The sequence below is a fragment of the Penicillium atrosanguineum genome (genome assembly GCF_028827265.1).
Source record: "Penicillium atrosanguineum strain IBT 20685 chromosome Unknown utg000008l_segment0_segment0, whole genome shotgun sequence".
Classification (NCBI taxonomy): Eukaryota; Fungi; Ascomycota; class Eurotiomycetes; order Eurotiales; family Aspergillaceae; genus Penicillium; species Penicillium atrosanguineum.
Window position 1 is genome coordinate 1,399,833 of NW_026623140.1, and position 18,982 is coordinate 1,418,814.

Consider the following 18,982-nt stretch of genomic DNA (forward strand, 5'->3'; position numbering starts at 1 on the left):
GGGGTTGGTATCCCAAGCCTGCGCCTTATGCCGGCTAACTGCAATTACTCAGGGCTAGGACAACATACCTGGGACTTGTCTATTGCACAATCTATGAATTTTGCTGCCTAAACTGAATGAAGCCCTGGGGACGAGGGGTTTACACCGTTTAGATTTGCCCCAGGTGTGGACTCGGCCGACGTCAGCCCTATCAGACTGACTCCAGTGGATCCACACGGTTCATGCGCATCTGTGTATCACACTAGTAATAAGGCTGAAGGCTGCCCGTTCTTCCGTTTATCCGTGTTCCCGTCCTTCAGCATTCATCATTTTGATTTCAACTGGGCCAAATTTTGCTTTGTGGACCCTTTTCTTTTCCAGCAATCGCACGGCTTACCGTCCGCCCTACCGGCACCCTCGGTTACACAAAAGCCGCAGCCAAGAAACACACAGTCTTGATGGTCTCACTTACATCGAGACCGGGCATGGGTCAGTAATGAAATATGTACATTGCCATTTATCATAGATAAGGCTAAGGTGAAAAATCAAGAAGGGAAAGGAACATCCCGCCCCGGTGCCTGCGCAACCAAGTATGCTAGCGCTTTCCGAACAATATCATTATTCGATTCGGATGCACGGCGTGTGTCAGTAACACCATAAAAGTGTCCGATGCACGGTCAACAACGAGTGACGTGCCCGTAACCCCCAGTATGCCCACCAGCTTGCATGTTAGCCATGGGCCCGGAAAAGTAAAACTGATCAAGCTCAAAACCAACCCTATGCGCATAATCAGGGAACTTCGCGTTGAAGTTGTTGAAGGTGAAGTCAACTGCCTGAGGCGATCAGATCTCCTTGCCACCATACGTGCCCTTGTTTAGAATCATCTGACACAGTATAGATATATCCCTGATAGTAAAAAACAGACCAATATGTCCGCTCACACCATCAATTGCCCCAGCGTTCTCATCATGAATAGTACCCCGCTCTGACTTCGCATTCTTAATCGACAAGCAATCGAAGTAACACCGAAACGGTACTGAGTTATGAGTGTGGAACAAGAAAGCAGACATTTAATTAATGTACACCGAAATATCACTATGCGGATTTATGTATAGAAGAATTCCCACATGTGCAGACCAAAGAAAGGCAGTCTAAAAGCCCACCCGTAGACAAAGGAAAGGTAAAAGAGAAAGAACTGAAGTACAAGATCTATATATCAATCAGATCAGACGAAGGCAGATTGATATCAGAGTCCAATCCCTCCCGCAGATCCGAAACGTCCTCACTCGCCAGCAGCTCGTCCTCAGTAAGAATGCCAATCCCACTATCCATGCGACGGCGATTCTTACCCCGGCCCATCTCAATATCAACAAACCTGGTCATGCTGACAGGAGTAATAGGCTCACTTCCCATGACGGTAGTCCCATCGGACATGAGATCGTCCGATTTGAGCTCCCAGTTGGCCGCGCGGACCCTGGCTCGTCTTCGCTCTGAGCTAACGCTCTCTTTCATGGAGGCAAAGGCACGAGCTTGCTCGGAGGCCCACTTCTCGAGGAGATCATCACGGGCATCTATTTCCATATGTAACTGCTCCTCGAGACCTTGATTCATGTGACGGAGGCGCTGAGCTTCAGATCGGGTTTCCTCAAGCGAGGTAGTGAGATCCGAGATACGAACGTTGAGAGCTCCGGCGTCTTCTTCGTATTGTTGTAATTCCTTGCTTGCATTTTGCTTGAGGGCATCGAGAGCTTCTTCATGTTCTTTCTCCAGAGATTCAGCTTCGGCCGTGAGGTCGCAAGCACGAACTCTGTTATGCTCCACGGTTTCTTCCAGCTGGCGGATTCGAGATTCATATTCGGATGCCGATGTCTCAATAGCAAATCGCTGCTTTCGCTCACAGGCGACTAGCTTCTCAAGGTCAGAGATCTGCTGGGCATGTTGATCCCTGGCGGCTAGGTTCTCATCTTCCAACCTGCCCACCAGCTCTTCAAGGCTCTTCACATCATCATGGTACTTGTCCAGTGCGGCGTTTAATCTTTCAATCCCGATATTTTTCTCCTCATGTTCGTTCTCGAGTTCTTGCATGCGCATTCTAGTGTGGAGCATATCGCCTGCTGAAGATGCGATCGAGTCCTCGAGATTGCAGATTTTGCTTGCGGCTGCCTCGTACCGATGTAATAGGTTGTCGAACTGGCCGCGAAGAGCCTTCTCTCGGCCAAGTGAGCCGTAGTGATGCTTGCGTTCCGCACGTAGGTCCTTTGCTAAAGACTTAACCCGCTTGACTAGGGCACCTAGTGTTGCTTTCCCATCTTCGAGACCGTTGGGAGTCTCGCCCGGTATGATACGTTCGAGCTCAAGGCGTGCTGAGCGGAAGTGGGACTTCATGTCAGAGATTACATCGTCTGCGCTCGTGCCCGGGAAGCCCAAGGTGGAACACTCCTGATTGATTCCATCAAGGGCTCGAGTGACGTCGGATGCGCGAGAAAGTGCGGCTGTCAGGATACAGATCATATTATCGAAGAAATCTGGCGGCGGCGACGATTGGCGGAAGATGTCACCCATGCCCGAGGTTTCGAATGCGCTGATATGCGAGCGACATGCGTTAAACAGTCGCTTCTTTTCATTCCTAGCTGTCTCCAGATCGAGTGTGAGGCTGTGAAGATCCGAGTCTTCAGTACTATCCGGCGTTTGTGTTTGAGTTGACACATTGGCATTTGACTGATCAAGCATCAGACTATCCGACACAGGCGAGTGGCAATCCCGAATCCCCCGGAAATCGGGAGAGTTGGAAACAATGACGGCACTGTCGTTGAGAACGAATGTTTCTCCTTCATTGCTAAAATCGTCGTGATTGCGGAAAGAGGCCACGGAGACTTCGTCGCGCAGACGAGACGTCTCACGCTCGAGTTCCTGGATACGAACTTGGGGAGACATCCAAAAAGATTCATAAGATGGCAGGTCATCCTCTGGGATCTCGCGGCTTTGCTTGATAGCGATCAACTCATTTTTTAATGAGTCTCGCTCTTCACGTAGAGCCGCTAAGGTCCTCTCAAAGGTAGACGTTTGGCGCTTCTCACGCTCGATATGATTGATTTCATCACTTAAACCGATCCGGCGAATCCTCCTCTTGGTGCGTATGTCCAGAATCTGACGCAGAGGGGTAAATTGCATCACTCGCTCGGAACAACTCTCATCAAATGGCTCGATCGTATCGAAAGACCTTTGAAAGCGTGGTACTGGTGCCGATCTCCGTCGGGCCGTTCGGCTCGGCGAGCGATCTCCAGGAGTTGGGAATTGGGTGCTACGCTCTCCAAAAGAAGTGCGTTTCATCGCCGGGGTCAAGCCGGTTGAACAGGTACCAGCATCATGCAGGCGAGGACCGGGGTCGGAAAATCGGACTCGCTTCCTGCGTTTTCTCGGAGTGCTCGAAGTACTCTTGGACGCGGTACTCTCGGCAGACACACTCGGTCTTGTGCGTTGAGCGGTAGGAGACCCGCATCTCGAGCTCAACAGCGTGCTGTTTCTCCGCTTTCTCGCGGATTGTCTTGTCTCCATTATAGGTTAGAGGTAGTGGCGGAGATAGGATTGTATAAGTATCGGCGCCACGTAGACAGTGCGGGGGCGGTTGGACAGGACAATAGATTGAGTTGCAGATAAATAAACAAAGGTACCAAAAATCTGTCCGATTGGCGCCTTTATGGAGCATTTCTATAGATCACAACATAAACAAACACGGTGGGGCGCGTGTAGGCAGCAGGTGCCCCTTAACGCGTGCCTCAATGATATTTCCTATTCCGGCCACGTAAACATGCTGCTTCTTTGGGTGGTCACGTGTAGCCCATCAAAACAATCTCTGCTATTAATGAACTGATCACTTGTTAGCTCGATGTTTCATCCAGACTTTGCATGAGGATTCAAGTTTGCACGGTTCCAAGGTTGGTGGTCGAATCTCATCGGTAGAGTTGTTGCCGGTGTATATAGTGCACCTGACAACGGGACACGAAGTCATCTGACCATCGTCATGTGAACAAAGCTGGTTTTATTCGCCTTGGGCTTTTTCTCTCTAGGGCTCTTGAAAGCCTTCGCGGAGCTCGGACCGATTTTAAATGAAAATAAAAATAAAAATGCATTAAATCACACATCAAATGTGCATAAACGCTTTTTTGTTAAACAAAGGCACCAAAGTATGCGACACCTACATAGTATGGGACCTAGCCATGACAGCGGGCAGCGGGGTGATAGGAGGGGTGCACTGAGCTTTCGAGCTAATAGCCGAGAGGAGATCGATCTATACTCTTCGGGGCTTGATGCTCGGCCAAAACTACGAGCTAGCAGCTTGTCTGATACAGGGGTGCTCCTAGGTGCCCGCACAAAGTCACCTAACACGCAAATTTCAGATTGTAACCTCCCATTATCCTTTCTGTTCCCTCTCCTACTTTGCCATTCTTGGTTTTCGGAGAGAAAAAGAGGACGGGCGTCATTTGTGGCTCGTGCGGAGTGGTCTCCAGTTCCTTGTTATCTCTTATCTGCCGACCCACCAGTTATCGAGCTCTCCTCACGTCCAGCTTCTGGGTCTCTCCAATCTGCTTGGTATCAGCCTAGTCTGCACAAGGTCTCGCATAGACACTTATCTCTATCCCCTCGAAGCGCCTGCCATTCGACTCTTGACTACGAGCCTTGTCAGTGATGTCGTTTGCGTTGAAAGAGACTGAGCAGTGAGCACCTATACATCTTCCTCTGGAAACCCTCGGATGAAGCGCAGTCAGGATGGCTATAGTCGCTTCATATCGTGAGGTAAGTTTAACTACAGTGGAATGCAACATGGTGTGAATAGCCTTCTGATCAAACTGTGTTGGTCATCTGCAGTATTCCTGCGACCACGAGCTTCATGGCCAGATCGATGAGGTCCTCCCTGACCAGCCACGGGACGACATGCTCCAATCGCCCTGCCGTATTATTAAGCTTCCTAACGAAATCCTCGACCTGATTCTCTCCTACCTATCCGCCCAAGACCTCACACGCCTGGCCTCTACCTGTCGCAAGTTCAGCGAGCATAGTGCCAGTGATATACTGTGGGGGAAATTAGTCAACTCACATCTACCGAACGGTATAAAGGATCCGGGTCCGTTCGAGTCTTATCGCCGGTTGTACCTTGCCCACCTCTCGTACTGGTTCATCCCCCAGTACAAGATCTGGTTCTCCGACCACGATCACACGGGGAATTTAATTCTAGCCCGTTATGACAATCGAAGGGGAGTGATTGATGCATACCGAATCATCGCAGAAAAGGGTGCACCACAATTTCACGTCTGGGAATCACACCCTGAGGTTGTGATCCTCGCGTTCGAACCCGAGGTTAGCTTGTGGCTAGATGATCCTGTTCTGGTCCTTAAAGACCAGGATCCATCGTCCAAGGTAGCGGCATCTCAAAAGTGGATGCCTGAGCGTCGAATGCCCATGTCGGCGGAATTACACGGTCTTTTTAACTCCTTGATACTGTGTCCCAAAGACACCCAATCAAGCAATGAATCGGATGCCAAACTTTGGCCCCCTCCATTGATACCCGCGAACAGCCGCATTGAGAGGGAAACATCGCCTCTCAGGCTACCCGAGCGCGCAACCGAAGTTTCAGAAAAAGGGTTCCGTATTCGAAGATGGGCACATTTCCGGTTTGGATTCCAGGCAGGGTTGGCTAGTGAGAACGAAGCAATCTTCTCCTACGCCACGCTTGACCCGAGCCTGTATATGCCAACAAGAGAGAAACCCTACCAGGGTATCTGGGTTGGAGACTATTCTGCACACGGATGTGAATTTCTTCTGCTTTTCCAGGGAGATCCGCCTCCATCGGAATCCGAGGAGAATGAAGGCGAGATCGCCGGAGACATCGTGCAGAAAGGTAGCTTGGAAGCAGTCAAGCTTACTGGCGACCCGAATGTCCCTCGTGGCGAGTACTCGTTCCTCGCCGAGGACATTGGTTCAAATGGGCTTCTCTCTGTGTCGGACTCGAAGCCGTTTAAAGGCGCACGAATCGTGCGTTGTAAGGGACATCTAGCTGGTCTTGGTTTCCGCGACGGTATGCATGCCTCTAGGGACCTAGCGCCTGATCTAATCTTTACGTTTGAACAGACACTTTCATCGACTCCCAGCTTATTCTCATCTCGACAGATTACCTAGCACACTACTGGGTGGAGTTGGGGCACATCTCATACTACCGCCGTGTGGATATCGATGCTCTCTTGCAGACCTGAGAGGAACTTTGGCATTCTAAATCATATATTTTGTTGGATGTCCTTCCCTCTTTACTCGTTTGATTCGCACCTAGTCACGATCACGCTCTACTGCCGCGATTCTTAGTGTTACATCATCGCACTCTCGAAGATGTACCGGCGAGGTATACGCGGATTGTCTTTAGAACAAACGCTTCCAGTTTGCCTTTGATGAAATACTTGCACCTTCGAGACTCCCTCATTGGAACTGATTCGTCCCATTGCAACCTCCAGCCCTTTGCGCCCATGTTCAAAACTACGACTTTCAACCCGGCTTAACACAGCACATGACACAAATGCCCTGAACGCAGCCCTCCTACAAGATCCAATGTGACTTCACAACCGCCTTACAGACACAGTTGATTGTATGATGGTATAGTGGAACAGGTACAAAGGCAAAAGGTATCGGATAGAACAGAAAAAGCCAAAGACGCCGAACGTGACCATGTCGAAGTGAAGATCGCAGCGCAGAGAAGAGTAGTCGTCACTCGTCAATCAAGCCATGATGTGCACATCGGCGGCAGAAAAGGAATATGGAGAGCATCACAGCAAGCACCCTGTACAATAAACCCAAGTTCGAAACATCGCCTTGGCGGGATACATAGGAGTCCATCCTTTCCTTTTTCATGAATATTTCCCAGTCCTCCTTCTTCAGTAAATACACATCATGCCGAGTCGAAGGTGAATCTCAAGTCATTGAGAAGGGAATCATAGCTCGCCTCGGTATCGTAGCAAATCACCGTCTCCGCTCAAACCAGCTGGAGGAGCCCATGACAGCCACGGACTGATCCATGACCCATTCGCCGACGCCGAGGTAGTTGTCGACCCAACGCTTGACTTCTTTGTTCTCAGAGATCTGTTCAGATTTGAGACTGGGGCTATGAGATCCCCACACGACCCATGGGGGGACGCGAAGGATCAGACTAGTTAGCTTGAATGTTTCCTCTCGAGTTTTCGAGTCTTTCCAGCTTCTCTGATAGGGATATGCGGAAAGCTTTAAAAGACGTGGGCTGGGAAAGGATCGTATTTACGTGAGGCCAGTGGAGCGTTTGACGCCAGCCAGGAAGGCGGAGACTGTTTGGAGAATAAACTGTTAGCTTTGTCTCGGTACATCCTCCAAGAATGCACACGGAGAGCTCACAGAGGACGGCATCGAATGCGTAGTGGGTGAGACGGCCGAACTGTTGTTCAACAAGCGGTCAGCGAAGCTGCTCATTTGTGGATGGCTCTGAAGCTGGACGGTGCAAAAATCATACCATTTTGCTGAGAAAGTAAAGCCCTATCGCTGAGAAGAGCATAGAATCGCAGTTTGGAGTGTACGGAGCAGCAGCAGCAGCAGCAGATGATGCGCGGAATGAGACGGGGAAGGTATCACGTGGATCCTTTTCATGTGACGTCGGCTGGTGGCAGATCACGGGGTGCTGATACCAATATAGACACCTTGTAAACAAGGCCATACAGCTGTGTACAGGGCTTATCGATAAGGTAACCCGCCGGATCCCACCAAGCTCACCGAGTCCACCGAGTCCACCGAAATCCCTTTTCTGTCACCCGGGGCCATCAAATTGGGTGTCTTTATTTGTCACGTTTACTCGATAAATGGACTACAATGTACGCTGCGCGGTCCAGTACAACCCCCAATGCAGGCGGGGGAGCTTGTATCTTTTTTTTTTTTTCGGCCTACAGCTTCGGATGCCGCCGCAACCGATTGCCCAGGTGACTCCTGTCCTGAGGCGGCGAATATTGGTAGGCATAAATCAGGGAGACAAACTAAAAGAATAAAAGAATAAAATCACAAAATAATAAGATAAATCATATAATTAGGCACAGGACTGGGATTATAGCCAGGTTGGGCATAGCCAATGCACTCACCCACGGGGGCGAAAGCGGATAGCGGAGATAGTCTAGAGGTATTGGCGGCCAACATTTTCCCTCCCGCCCCTCACTCAACTTCTTCTCTCCCCCCCTCCTAGCTTTTCTCTCCCACATCCCTCCAACCTTCATTCTGCCATCACAATTCGTTTGTCTTGAAGCAGATCAAAATGGCTGCCACTAGCTCCCTTGACCACCTGTCCAACCGGATGAAGCTGGAGTGGCACTCCAAGCTCAACACCGAGATGGTGCCGGCCAAGAACTTCCGCCGTACCTCCATCATCGGTACCATTGGTATGTCTTATCCCAGCTCGCCTTACCACCTTCGGCTTTCACTCCGAAGTGATTGCCTCGAAGCGGGGGGGGGGGGGAATTGTGCTAACATTAGTCGCCATCCAGGTCCCAAGACCAACTCCGTCGAGAAGATCAACGCTCTCCGCACTGGTAAGGCAACCCGTGCCCGCGATCGATTCATCGCGTTGTTGTTCGATTGATAGACTAACGAGACTGTAGTCGGTCTTAACGTTGTCCGTATGAACTTCTCCCACGGCTCATATGAGGTGAGTGACCTTTCTATCTCAAACATGCGGTGAGACAGTCGCTGACACTTGGCATTCAGTACCACCAATCTGTGATCGACCACGCCCGTGAGGCTGCTCGCACCCAGACTGGCCGCCCTCTGGCCATTGCCCTCGACACCAAGGGCCCCGAGATCCGCACCGGTAACACCGTCGACGACAAGGATTTCCCTATTAAGATGGGCGCTGAGATCAACATCACCACTGATGATCAATATGCCACTGCCTGTGATGATAAGAACATGTAAGTCCTTATCGTGTCAAATTGCGACTTTTTTTTTTTTTTTTTGGGCGAGGCTAACGCACGGCCATCTTGCAGGTACCTTGACTATAAGAACATCACCAGGGTGATCTCCCCCGGCAAGCTCATCTATGTTGATGACGGCATCCTCTCATTTGAGGTCCTCGAGGTGTTGGATGAGAAGAACCTGCGCGCTAAGTGCTTGAACAACGGCAACATCTCCTCCCGCAAGGGTGTCAACCTGCCCGGTACCGACGTAGACCTCCCCGCTCTGTCCGAGAAGGATATTGCCGATCTGCGCTTCGGTGTTAAGAACAAGGTCGACATGATCTTCGCTTCCTTCATCCGTCGCGGTAGCGATATCCAGAGCATCCGTGATATTCTCGGCGAGGACGGCAGCGAGATTCAGATCATTGCCAAGATCGAGAACCAGCAGGGTGTCAACAACTTCGATGAGATCCTCGAGGAGACCGATGGTGTCATGGTCGCCCGTGGTGACCTCGGTATCGAGATCCCTGCCCCCAAGGTCTTCATGGCCCAGAAGATGATGATCGCCAAGTGCAACATCAAGGGCAAGCCCGTCATCTGTGCCACTCAGATGCTCGAGTCCATGACATACAACCCCCGCCCCACCCGTGCTGAGGTTTCCGATGTTGCCAACGCCGTTCTCGACGGTGCCGACTGTGTCATGCTGTCCGGTGAGACTGCCAAGGGTAACTACCCCTGTGAGGCCGTCAAGATGATGCACGAGACCTGCCTGTTGGCCGAGGTCACCATCCCCCACTACCAGATCTTCGATGAGCTGCGCAACCTGGCTCCTCGCCCCACCGAGACCTGCGAGTCCATGGCCATGGCCGCCGTCAGTGCCTCCCTGGAGCTGAACGCCGGTGCCATCGTCGTTCTGACCACTTCCGGCAAGACTGCCCGTCTGCTCTCCAAGTACCGCCCCGTGTGCCCCATTCTGATGGTCACCCGCAACGACACCGCTTCCCGGTACTCCCACCTGTACCGTGGCGTGTGGCCCTTCTATTTCCCTGAGAAGAAGCCCGACTTCAACGTCAAGATCTGGCAGGAGGACGTCGACCGCCGCCTCAAGTGGGCCATCAACCACGGTCTCAAGCTCGGCATCGTCAACAAGGGCGACCCCATCGTCTGTGTCCAGGGCTGGCGTGGCGGTATGGGCCACACCAACACCGTTCGTGTGGTGCCCGCTGAGGAGAACCTCGGCCTGGCCATTGAGTAGACCTGCCCTAAAAGTTGGACTTAGTATCCGACATTTGATTTTCATTTTGGTTATCGCTGGTGCGACGGTGGGATACATACCTTTTTTCTTCTGCTGTTTCTTCGAAGCCCGTTCTGTGTGATCTGGATCATCGCTCTCTTGGATGAAGTTAATGCATTGTTCATGTAAATGAGACGAAATTTAATGCCTTCCGGTCAATTGTCTTGATAGTAAACTGCCTCGTTAATAAAACTTAGCTCCCCAGAAAGGGAGAGAATAGACCTGTAAAGCTGTCAGTTGCGAGCCCGTTAGTTCTGTCGACGCCGCGGTGTAGTGCGAGCGACTAGTCTGCGCGCAGCATAGCACGTCTTCTGCCAGAAGATGAGACTCATAGTTGGCAGATGAAGCACAACGCCGTAAGGCCCAGCATTCTCTGACCACGGTGAAAGAACAAAAAGGCGAAAAGAGCGCAGAAACCAGTCGGGACAGAAATCAGTCGACTGCGGGGAGGCACGAAAACGCGCGCGCCGAGACCGAGGCTCCATGTGTCAGGCGCTGCATACTGCGCATTCTGCATTCCGCACGTTATTGACAAGCGAAATTAGGACTAGAGAAGACGAGAATCTCGTCGCGGATGAGAATTGGAAGGAGTTTGCAATTTCTTTCTTTGGCGAAGTTCCTACGATGGCTTAACGCAGTTCCCGAGGGCAGCTCCATCGGCTCCCGGTTTCTGCCGAGGGTTTTCGGGATCGTGGGATCCTCAATAGTCGGGTTCCTTTAACCCGGCGTGCAAGGCCTAAAGCCTGGATTCTGGTCAATGGATGTCCCTGGAGAGGTATGCACGGCTAAAAGTGATCATGGTTTTGTTTCCCAAGTTATATGCAAGATATATTGGCGTTGAACTACCTAGTGGCAATCATTCAAAAGAATGTACATGATCCAGCTCTGGAGTGATCGGGATGAAAAGAAACTCGACTGAAGCCAAGATTATGACAGTCTTCGCTAGAAACATATACAATAGCTCTGAGGCAAGATTGCAGCTGCGGCAATGTTTCGTGTATACTGCCCCGGGACTCTCCATGCAATTCAGGGGCATCAATGCAATGTCATCAAGTCATCTATCATCAAACCAAAAAAGAAAAAGAAAAATAAAAGGGACAGAAAAAGGTCATCATATGTGCTTCTATGTGGTCGTGTCGTGGATCGCAATTTCCATCATTGGGAAGTACCGGCTTCCACAATTCCATCGGCATCCAGGTCTGTGACCTGGGAGATCTGGTTATCGCCCTGCAGGTATCGATACATCGGCTGGAATTGATGCCAGCAACTGGTTGGGTCAGCATCTGAGTAGTTTGAATGGGTTGGTGTCGGCTGACCTCGGTGCCTGGAGGACATATCGCGCCATGGCTTCACGGAATCGACTCTTGTACTCCCTGGGACTGGTTACGGTAGGGCGATTGCGACCACCGCCGGCAAAGCCGCGATCTTTAATCCATGACTCGAGTTTCTTGTCCCATGTGTACGTGCGGATACAATCGATGATTCCGACCACGAGCTCGCTCCGTTTTTCGTCAATTGCAATCATGAGCGAGTAGTCCATCACATTCTGGCGGGCGAGGAAAAGAGTGTCATTCCACACGCTTTGACCGAGGAGTTTCTTCGAATGCTCTCGTGCGAAGAGGGGGGATTCGTAGATGAAATCGACCATGTTCTCATCCAGCAGGACTTCATCACGCTCGCCTGTGCTTTCGACCTTGCGGTTTCGCATTGAGCCCTTCAGGTCGAAAATGCGATTCGGGGCTCGGTCGTAAAAGAGGTTCTCCATCAACAGAAGGAACCAATTGAACTCAATTCCAGTAGTCGGGTTTTTGATGATAACCTGGTAGAAACCAAACATCTTGGCAATGGCAGTCGGCAGCTCGTGGAACAATGCTTCAGACATTATTTGGAAGTAAGCCGGAGCGAATTTGAGGAAAGCCTGGGTCTCAACCGGTGACAAGGATTTGAGGATAAAACGATCGTCCAATGTCTTCAGGAACAGTGACCTTGTCTTACCACCCTTAGAATCCCATTTCGCGCAACGGGAGAGCGATTCGACGATCCGATCGGCAACACCACATTTGATGCGTAGCGCATCAAATTGCTCAGCGTAGAACACTTTGCATAGCATCCTTGCCTGACCCTCCTGGAATTGATATTTTAGATGTGTACCAGTCTCCCGCAAGAGAGCATGTTCGACTCGAGCCTCCCTTGCGGCTTCTGCAGTAACAATGGGGCTCTCTGGCTGCTTCTCGATCTCGTCAAATCTTTTTTGAATGCTTGTCAACTTTTCCTTATAGTCAGACGAGTCCAACGCAAAGGCAATCAAAGAGCTCGGCTCGTCCTCTCGCACGATAATATCGCAGTCCGCAAAGACATGATCGTTCACACTGAGGGGATACTCGAGAGCTGGCCATCCACTAGCAGACCGTTCAGACCAGAAGTTCGTCAGAATGTTCAGAAGCCATGTGCGGTCATGCTTTGCTAAGTCCTTGAAATCAAGTGAGTCGTCCTCGGGCAGCTTAGCCTCTTCCCGGGAATCCACTGGATGCAACTCCTCGCCTGCGATGTGCTCTTCGTCACTGGGCGCGTCATCCCCGTCGTTCTCTTCGTTCTCTTCGTTTTCTGACATCAATTGCGAGTCAAGTCGATGGCCTCCTGGCTGGAAGTACTCCACAATCTTTCCTGGAGGCATGGCTTCCAATTGGTTTTGGTCCGGGTGATCACCGAATTCGTCACTCCCTCTGCCCGACTCATCTGTTGGAATTTGAGGTGCCGCCGGGACAGACTCATCGCCATCGACAGGAGGCTCTCGCTCCTCAACAGCCTCCTTGACATTTCGATAGACCTCTACTATAGGCTTCGAAGAGGCCAAGGGGAATGCGCGGGAGTGTGTGCTTCGTGCAGCGCGTTGCCGTCTTTCACGTTGTCTTTCCTTCTCAAATTCACGGCTCAGTTGCTCAAAATGCCTGGCAAGGTTGGACACACGATTGCTGCCATTCTTCTTGGGAGTAGATCGCGGGATAAGAGAGTGCCCCGGAGCGAATCTACCATTCTTCAAAGCACTCAAGCCGATGCGGTCGGTGAATTTCTTTTCTGATGTCTTGGTCGACTCCCCCTGGGCAGTATCTGGTTCATTCGAAGGCGGCGGGCCTAGTTTGAAGCCAGATAGTGATCTTTCTCGAAGAAGATGCGCCGGCTGAGACTGTGCACGTACCAAAGGAGGAGAACGTGCTTTGCCGGAACGTCGGAAAGCCCCCTCAGTAAGTCTTGGAATTGCAGAAGGCCGATTCGGAGGTGTAGTTGGTACCTCGATAACGCTCTCATCTCGCGCCTTTGAGTCAAATGTTCTCGAAGGCCTGGTCGATTTCGGTGACAACTGCGGGGAATCTAGTCCGTTGCCTTGTACATCGGCTGGGGTCGGTGCTTCCGTGGGGACCCATATAGCATCCGGGGTAATTGCGTCGATGGCCAGCGCTTCAGACTGACCAGAGGGAACTGCCAGATCAAGATGCCGGACCTCTTCCTGCGCAACGACTTCGTCTTGCGGAGAAGATCGTTTGCCATTGACAGCATCGACAGACAACCGATTTTCTGTTGGAGAGGCAGGCAATGGTGGCAATTCACTGAGCTCCTGTTGGGTCTCCCGGTGCTTCTTACCGGTGTGTTCTTGTTCAACAACAGACACAAGAACATTCTTCGCCTTTTCCGGAGAGATGGTCATGCGCCGCAACATCCGCGGTTCTTCGTTTGGCTGAGCGTTCTCATCGTCCACATTGGTCGGAGTCGGTAGAGAATCATCGGCTGTCACAGATGTGGCATCCTTGTCAAGGAAGATTTTCTTCAATTGCAGCGTTGCTAGCCGCTTGATATCTTTTTCTGAGGGGAAGAAGTTCTTTTCAAACTCGGCAAAGGTGGTATCCCATTCAACCACCTTCTCTTGAACAGCACGAAGAACTTCATTTAGCGGTATGACCTCCCAGTACCGAGAACTGCTGTACTTCTCCTGCAATTGGCGAATCAATGCAGCCTGGTCATCGTTGGCTATCTTGATCAACCACTCAATCTCCTTTTTAGCTTTATCCGAGAGCTCGGGCACGACACTTTCAAGGTTAATACTTTTCAAACGCACAACAACGGAAGCCATGAACTTGTTGAGCCGTGATTCGTGGCGCCTGAACACATCATTTCGCATCTTTAAATCATTGTCCACTTTCCAGGTGACTCGGGGCCGCGGAACAATGATTTCAAGAAGGTGAATAGTATCATACTGAATGCGAACAGCATGATCCTTATAACCAAAGTAGCGGAGATGATCACGCTGGAGATCATGGGGACAAACCCCGGCGCGAGCGTGCAGATTTCTACCCCAGAACGTAATCTCGAGGTACTTGGCAAATGAGTATTTGTATGCATTCTTAGACATGGGTGTGACTTGAGTCTCATTGCCACAGATTTTGCAACAACTCCACATCAGTATTGTGTCATGTAGCCCACGCATCTTGCAGAGGTAAGGCTGGACCACAATGCTGAGCTGCGCCTCACCATGAACATATTGGCGATGATGCTCGAACATTCGTTTTTCGCAGCCATTGGCGGTGCAGACATCACTCGCCCCGGCGCAAAGCTCTTGGACATACTGTCCCAAAGGACAGTCCGACTCAAACACTGTATCATCCTCATGTTCGTTGTAGAACTCCAGGGCAAAGATATCGGGCCCAGAGCAGGGAATTGATGTTGTGGTGCACACAAGGCTGAAGAGAACGACAATGTTCTGGTGGGCGTAGGGATCAAACATGTCATGGTTACCAGCTACGTAGGCCTCCCACTGCCGTTTCTGCGTTTGGTAATGATAGAGTGTCCTATCATATTCGGCGTCATGGGCTGCGCGAAGCACCTCTTTGACCTTGGGTGAAGCATCGTGCGGAGACTCGTGAACCATCTCGGGGGTAATGAGAGTGAACTTCTGCGGCTTAGCCTTCTCGTCTATGCTTTCTTCGGACAATCCATGCTGGTCACGGAGCCGTTTCAAGTAGGCTAGCCTGCGGCCTATCTCTCTCACACGCATAAGCAGATATGGTGGTTCAAATTTCACAAAGGGCGAGGCAGACAGAAGCTTTGTTTTATAAGCCTGGACCATGTCGTCAAAGTATGTTGGCATGGGAACATCATCCGGAATTTCGATGATTTCAGTTGACACTTGTTTGCCCGTTGAGTCCTGAGTTGGCTTGCCGTCTGGGTTGTCTGGGTCCGTGGAATTTCCGTTGCTATCATTGATTGTAATTTGCTTCTCAAAACTGCAGGATACAATCTTCGGATCATCGGTAAATGCTGTTGGCAGTTTCGCAAACTCATCCCGCATCAAAAAGGTCTCTAGTCGCAGGCTATACACAACATAGATCATAAACTCGGTGATCTCTTTCACTTTTCCAAGGACCTCTTCGCTGCCCCCACGCAATACGATTGTGCACCCGAGATCTTTCCGGCATCCGGAAATGTACATGTATGTCTTTCTGCGACCCTTGTACACATAAGTCTTCATGTCAAAGCTGCTGCAATCACTATGCGGAGAAGGGCTCAGAAGTTTGTCCATGGAAGCCACGATGCGAGTATGGGTACATCTTGACACAGCTTCAAGAACAGATGGCTTGACGTTATGAGCAGTTGCGATACCAGCTTGTTCTAGAAGATGGAGAGCCAGCCCTGAGACGTGTTTTTCAACGAGCAGCAAATTTGGCCGGAGAGCTGCGATTCGGGTGACAAGGTTTTCCAAGAATTCTCTCTCCTGTCGAATGACCGGCTCAAGACTCATGAAGTGGTGTTGTTGGCGAGCATACTCGAGAGGAAAAGTGATAATCAAGATGTTGGGACGTGGAATACTTCTCGGCATGCTTTTCAGAGCCAAATTCTTGGTGAACACCAGGCCTGAAACGTAGGACGTGTCACCCGGCTTGCCGCCGGGAATTTTCTTGATTTTAACATAGTGACGTACATCCATATCATCACCGTGCTCGACATCAGGATCAACCTCATCCGCCGCCTTCAAAAGAATTGGCAGGAGGGCGTTTTCCCAGCTCTCTCCATGTGGCACGGATGATTCGGCTAGAAGCTGTCGCAGAAGCCTTCTAACATGTTCCAGACTAGCTTTATTGAGCTCAACTAGCGGCGCACTAAGCCCCTGCATCGAAGAGCTTCTGGTCATCTTGAAACCACAGTCTTTCAAGCCCATAGGAAAGGGAACCCCTGGAAATGCTAAGTCATGAGGGAACATGCCTTCTTTTGAGGCCCTTGGAGATTGACGAATGTGTACGCTGCTAGCCACACTCATATTTCGGCGGCGAGAGGAGCGAGGCAGGTTTACTGCTCTTGAGCTAGAAAGACTAGCTTCATCTGCATCGCGTCCAGACTGATTGATACTTGGGGTGCTTCGATCCCCAAAAGCAGATCTGCCCTTTTTCATAGCAGCCAGGAATCCACTGAGGGTCGCTCTCTCTTGGTCTCCACCACTTTTAGATAAATTGTTATCAGAGACCGCAGCCATAAGGCTAGGCTGTTCATCCGCACTTGATGCATCATCTGAGAGATACTGAGCCAGATCTGGATCAATAATGTTGTCTCTGTGAAAGGCAGGGAGCCGGGATTCAACAGGGAAATCATCAAGGTTGCGGCGCTGGAATGGTGCTCGATCTTCATGGTAAGGCTTGAAGCTCCGAATATATTGCTGTTGGCGAGAACCATGACGTTTGTGGCCCATATTATGACCCCTACTTCCTAATGATGATTTCAATGAGCGTGATGAAGTAGGCCTGGCCAGAGGGCGGTCTGAATTGATCTCCAGCACGGCAGATCGACGGTTATGCCCCTCGCCCGCGCGGCGAGTTGCCGGAATAGCCATCGTCGGGGCCCTGAGAACATGATCGATCGACTGTGACATGATTGACGCGGTATCATCGTCATCCGCAGACAGTCGAGCTCCGTTGTTTCCCAAAGTGAGCTCTGGTATCCGGGAATTCATGGCGACGGGACTTTGCTCACTATCAGAAAACTCGGAAGAGTCATCATCATGTGCATTAATCATAGCCTCACAAGGCTTGCAAACACGGATGGAGCCAGGCTGACCAAATTGTATTCCTGGTATGAGAAGCGTGCACCTGGAATCAAAAATTTGGCCACAGGTGCGGCAATGATGCTTTCGGCGAAATGTCGTGAAAGGCTCGCCGCAATGAAAGCAATCTTTAGCGTTCTCATCGCGCATCCAGAAGTCCTTGCTGAGCAATTTACTTCTCAGCTGTGAAACGCCACTATCGCGCGTCGCAAAAGGTAGTGGATTGTCTTGCTGAACAGGCCCTGCCTTTGGACCAGTATACAGTGGCGGCAAAGAAGACACCGAGGTCATCGTCTCAGCCGTAGATGCTCGGGACATCACGTAGCCAGGGAATCGCCCGCCTTTAGCCGACGTGATTGGTTTATCGAAGAATTTTGTTGAAGTAGAAGGCTTAGATTGTTCGCCAGTTTCTGTTTTGTTGAAAGTAGCCGGTGCTTTACCATCCATAGCCGAATCCGCAGAGAATGGGCTTCCTTCATTGGTATTTGCTCGTAGGTGACTGGTTGACGCAGGCGTCGGCATAGCAGACTCATCTTGTGCGAAAGACATCCTTGAATTCGATCTACTTTCTCGACTCTGAGACGATGAGTCTTGCACATGCTCGGTATGCTTCGAACTTCGAGACATGGCCGACTGGGACATATTATCAGGAAGGTTGGATTGGTCTGCAGACGACAAATTTCGGGGTCTAGTCTCGAAGGCTGGACCTTCAACTGGTGGTAGTGTTTCACTAGCCTCTAATGAGCCATGGTCCCCATAGTTGCTCTCATACGTCTTTGTAGACAAAACCGGCGAATGTGACAGGTTCTGGCTCAAGACTGAAGACGTCTGGCTCATGGATGTGTCTATCGGCCCGTCCTTGCTGGCGATACTGGCCGAATCGGCACTCTTCAACCCTGGAGCAGGAGCATTGATTGAGCTACTCCTCGATGGTCGACTTGTAGTCACACCACTCACATTAAGTTGGGTGATCGCTGGGTCCACTACCATGGGACCGCCGCTGGATTTTGTCAGCGGAGCGATGGCGGCTTTAGTTCCCGGAGAAGGAGAAGCAGAAGCCTTGGAAGATACACTAGGAGTCTTAGAGGACATCTTAGAGCCTTTTCCGACGCTCGGCTGCGCCACGGCATCCGCAGCTTGGTGAAAACTTGCCACCACTGGTGACTGTAGCCTTGAGCCTTGCGATGAGTTCGGATATGATGGGAGATGTCGGTTGTCCGCAGGTTCGGTGACAAAGTCCGACGCAGACTTGGTCATCGAGCGCTCCGGCGGCGGGCTCTTGACAGCAGGGGTCTCTGCAGCACTCCTGTCCGCTGATTTTACTCCACCACTAACGATCCCGCCGACCGAGGTTCTGAAACGGCTATACAATCCACTGAAACCTCCCTGTAACTCTTCCGAGAGGCGTTTGTCATCTGATGCGGGGATCGGGGCTGGGGGATTGGTAAAGTCGTTGAAATGTGTCAGCGAGTCGGACTGGTAGGCGGCCGTATGGATCTGGTCCAGCGCCGCATTCATGTTTTCTCGATCTGTCTGAGTAGTTGCGAGGGATGTCCTCGAGCCGCGCCGTCCAAGCGGAAGGAATGCGGACGACGCGGAAGGGCTCGAGGTTCCATGCGACCTCTGGTCCATGGAAGCGGGCATGTTGCGGTCAGGCCGAAAGCCCGTAGATCATCCCCG

At 51.1% G+C, this 18,982-nt stretch overlaps 5 protein-coding genes across 5 annotated transcripts; 2 read left to right on the forward strand and 3 right to left on the reverse strand.

Annotated features, from left to right (window-relative positions):
* Nucleotides 1–1,188: 1,188 nt before the first annotated feature.
* On the reverse strand, nt 1,189–3,534 carry N7443_010038 (uncharacterized protein; the record flags this gene model as incomplete). The annotated part of the gene is made up of 1 exon (XM_056890094.1): nt 1,189–3,534. The coding sequence occupies one exon, from the start codon at nt 3,532–3,534 to the stop codon at nt 1,189–1,191; it is 2,346 nt and encodes a 781-aa protein (XP_056736585.1).
* A 1,212-nt stretch (nt 3,535–4,746) lies between these two features.
* N7443_010039 (F-box protein) lies at nt 4,747–6,227 on the forward strand (the record flags this gene model as incomplete). Its single annotated transcript, XM_056890095.1, has 3 exons — nt 4,747–4,773; nt 4,846–6,052; nt 6,106–6,227. 3 exons carry the CDS (start codon nt 4,747–4,749, stop codon nt 6,225–6,227), a joined length of 1,356 nt encoding a protein of 451 aa, XP_056736586.1.
* Nucleotides 6,228–6,981: 754 nt separating this feature from the next.
* On the reverse strand, nt 6,982–7,504 carry N7443_010040 (DUF1748 domain-containing protein; the record flags this gene model as incomplete). Its single annotated transcript, XM_056890096.1, has 4 exons — nt 6,982–7,168; nt 7,277–7,319; nt 7,387–7,426; nt 7,502–7,504. 4 exons carry the CDS (start codon nt 7,502–7,504, stop codon nt 6,982–6,984), a joined length of 273 nt encoding a protein of 90 aa, XP_056736587.1.
* Nucleotides 7,505–8,278: 774 nt separating this feature from the next.
* On the forward strand, nt 8,279–10,179 carry N7443_010041 (pyruvate kinase CDC19; the record flags this gene model as incomplete). The annotated part of the gene is made up of 5 exons (XM_056890097.1): nt 8,279–8,411; nt 8,517–8,561; nt 8,631–8,677; nt 8,737–8,939; nt 9,015–10,179. The coding sequence occupies exons 1-5, from the start codon at nt 8,288–8,290 to the stop codon at nt 10,177–10,179; spliced, it is 1,584 nt and encodes a 527-aa protein (XP_056736588.1). The 5' UTR covers nt 8,279–8,287.
* Nucleotides 10,180–11,373: 1,194 nt separating this feature from the next.
* N7443_010042 (1-phosphatidylinositol-3-phosphate 5-kinase FAB1) lies at nt 11,374–18,946 on the reverse strand (the record flags this gene model as incomplete). The annotated part of the gene is made up of 2 exons (XM_056890098.1): nt 11,374–11,485; nt 11,535–18,946. The coding sequence occupies 2 exons, from the start codon at nt 18,944–18,946 to the stop codon at nt 11,374–11,376; spliced, it is 7,524 nt and encodes a 2,507-aa protein (XP_056736589.1).
* Between the last annotated feature and the right edge of the window lie 36 nt (nt 18,947–18,982).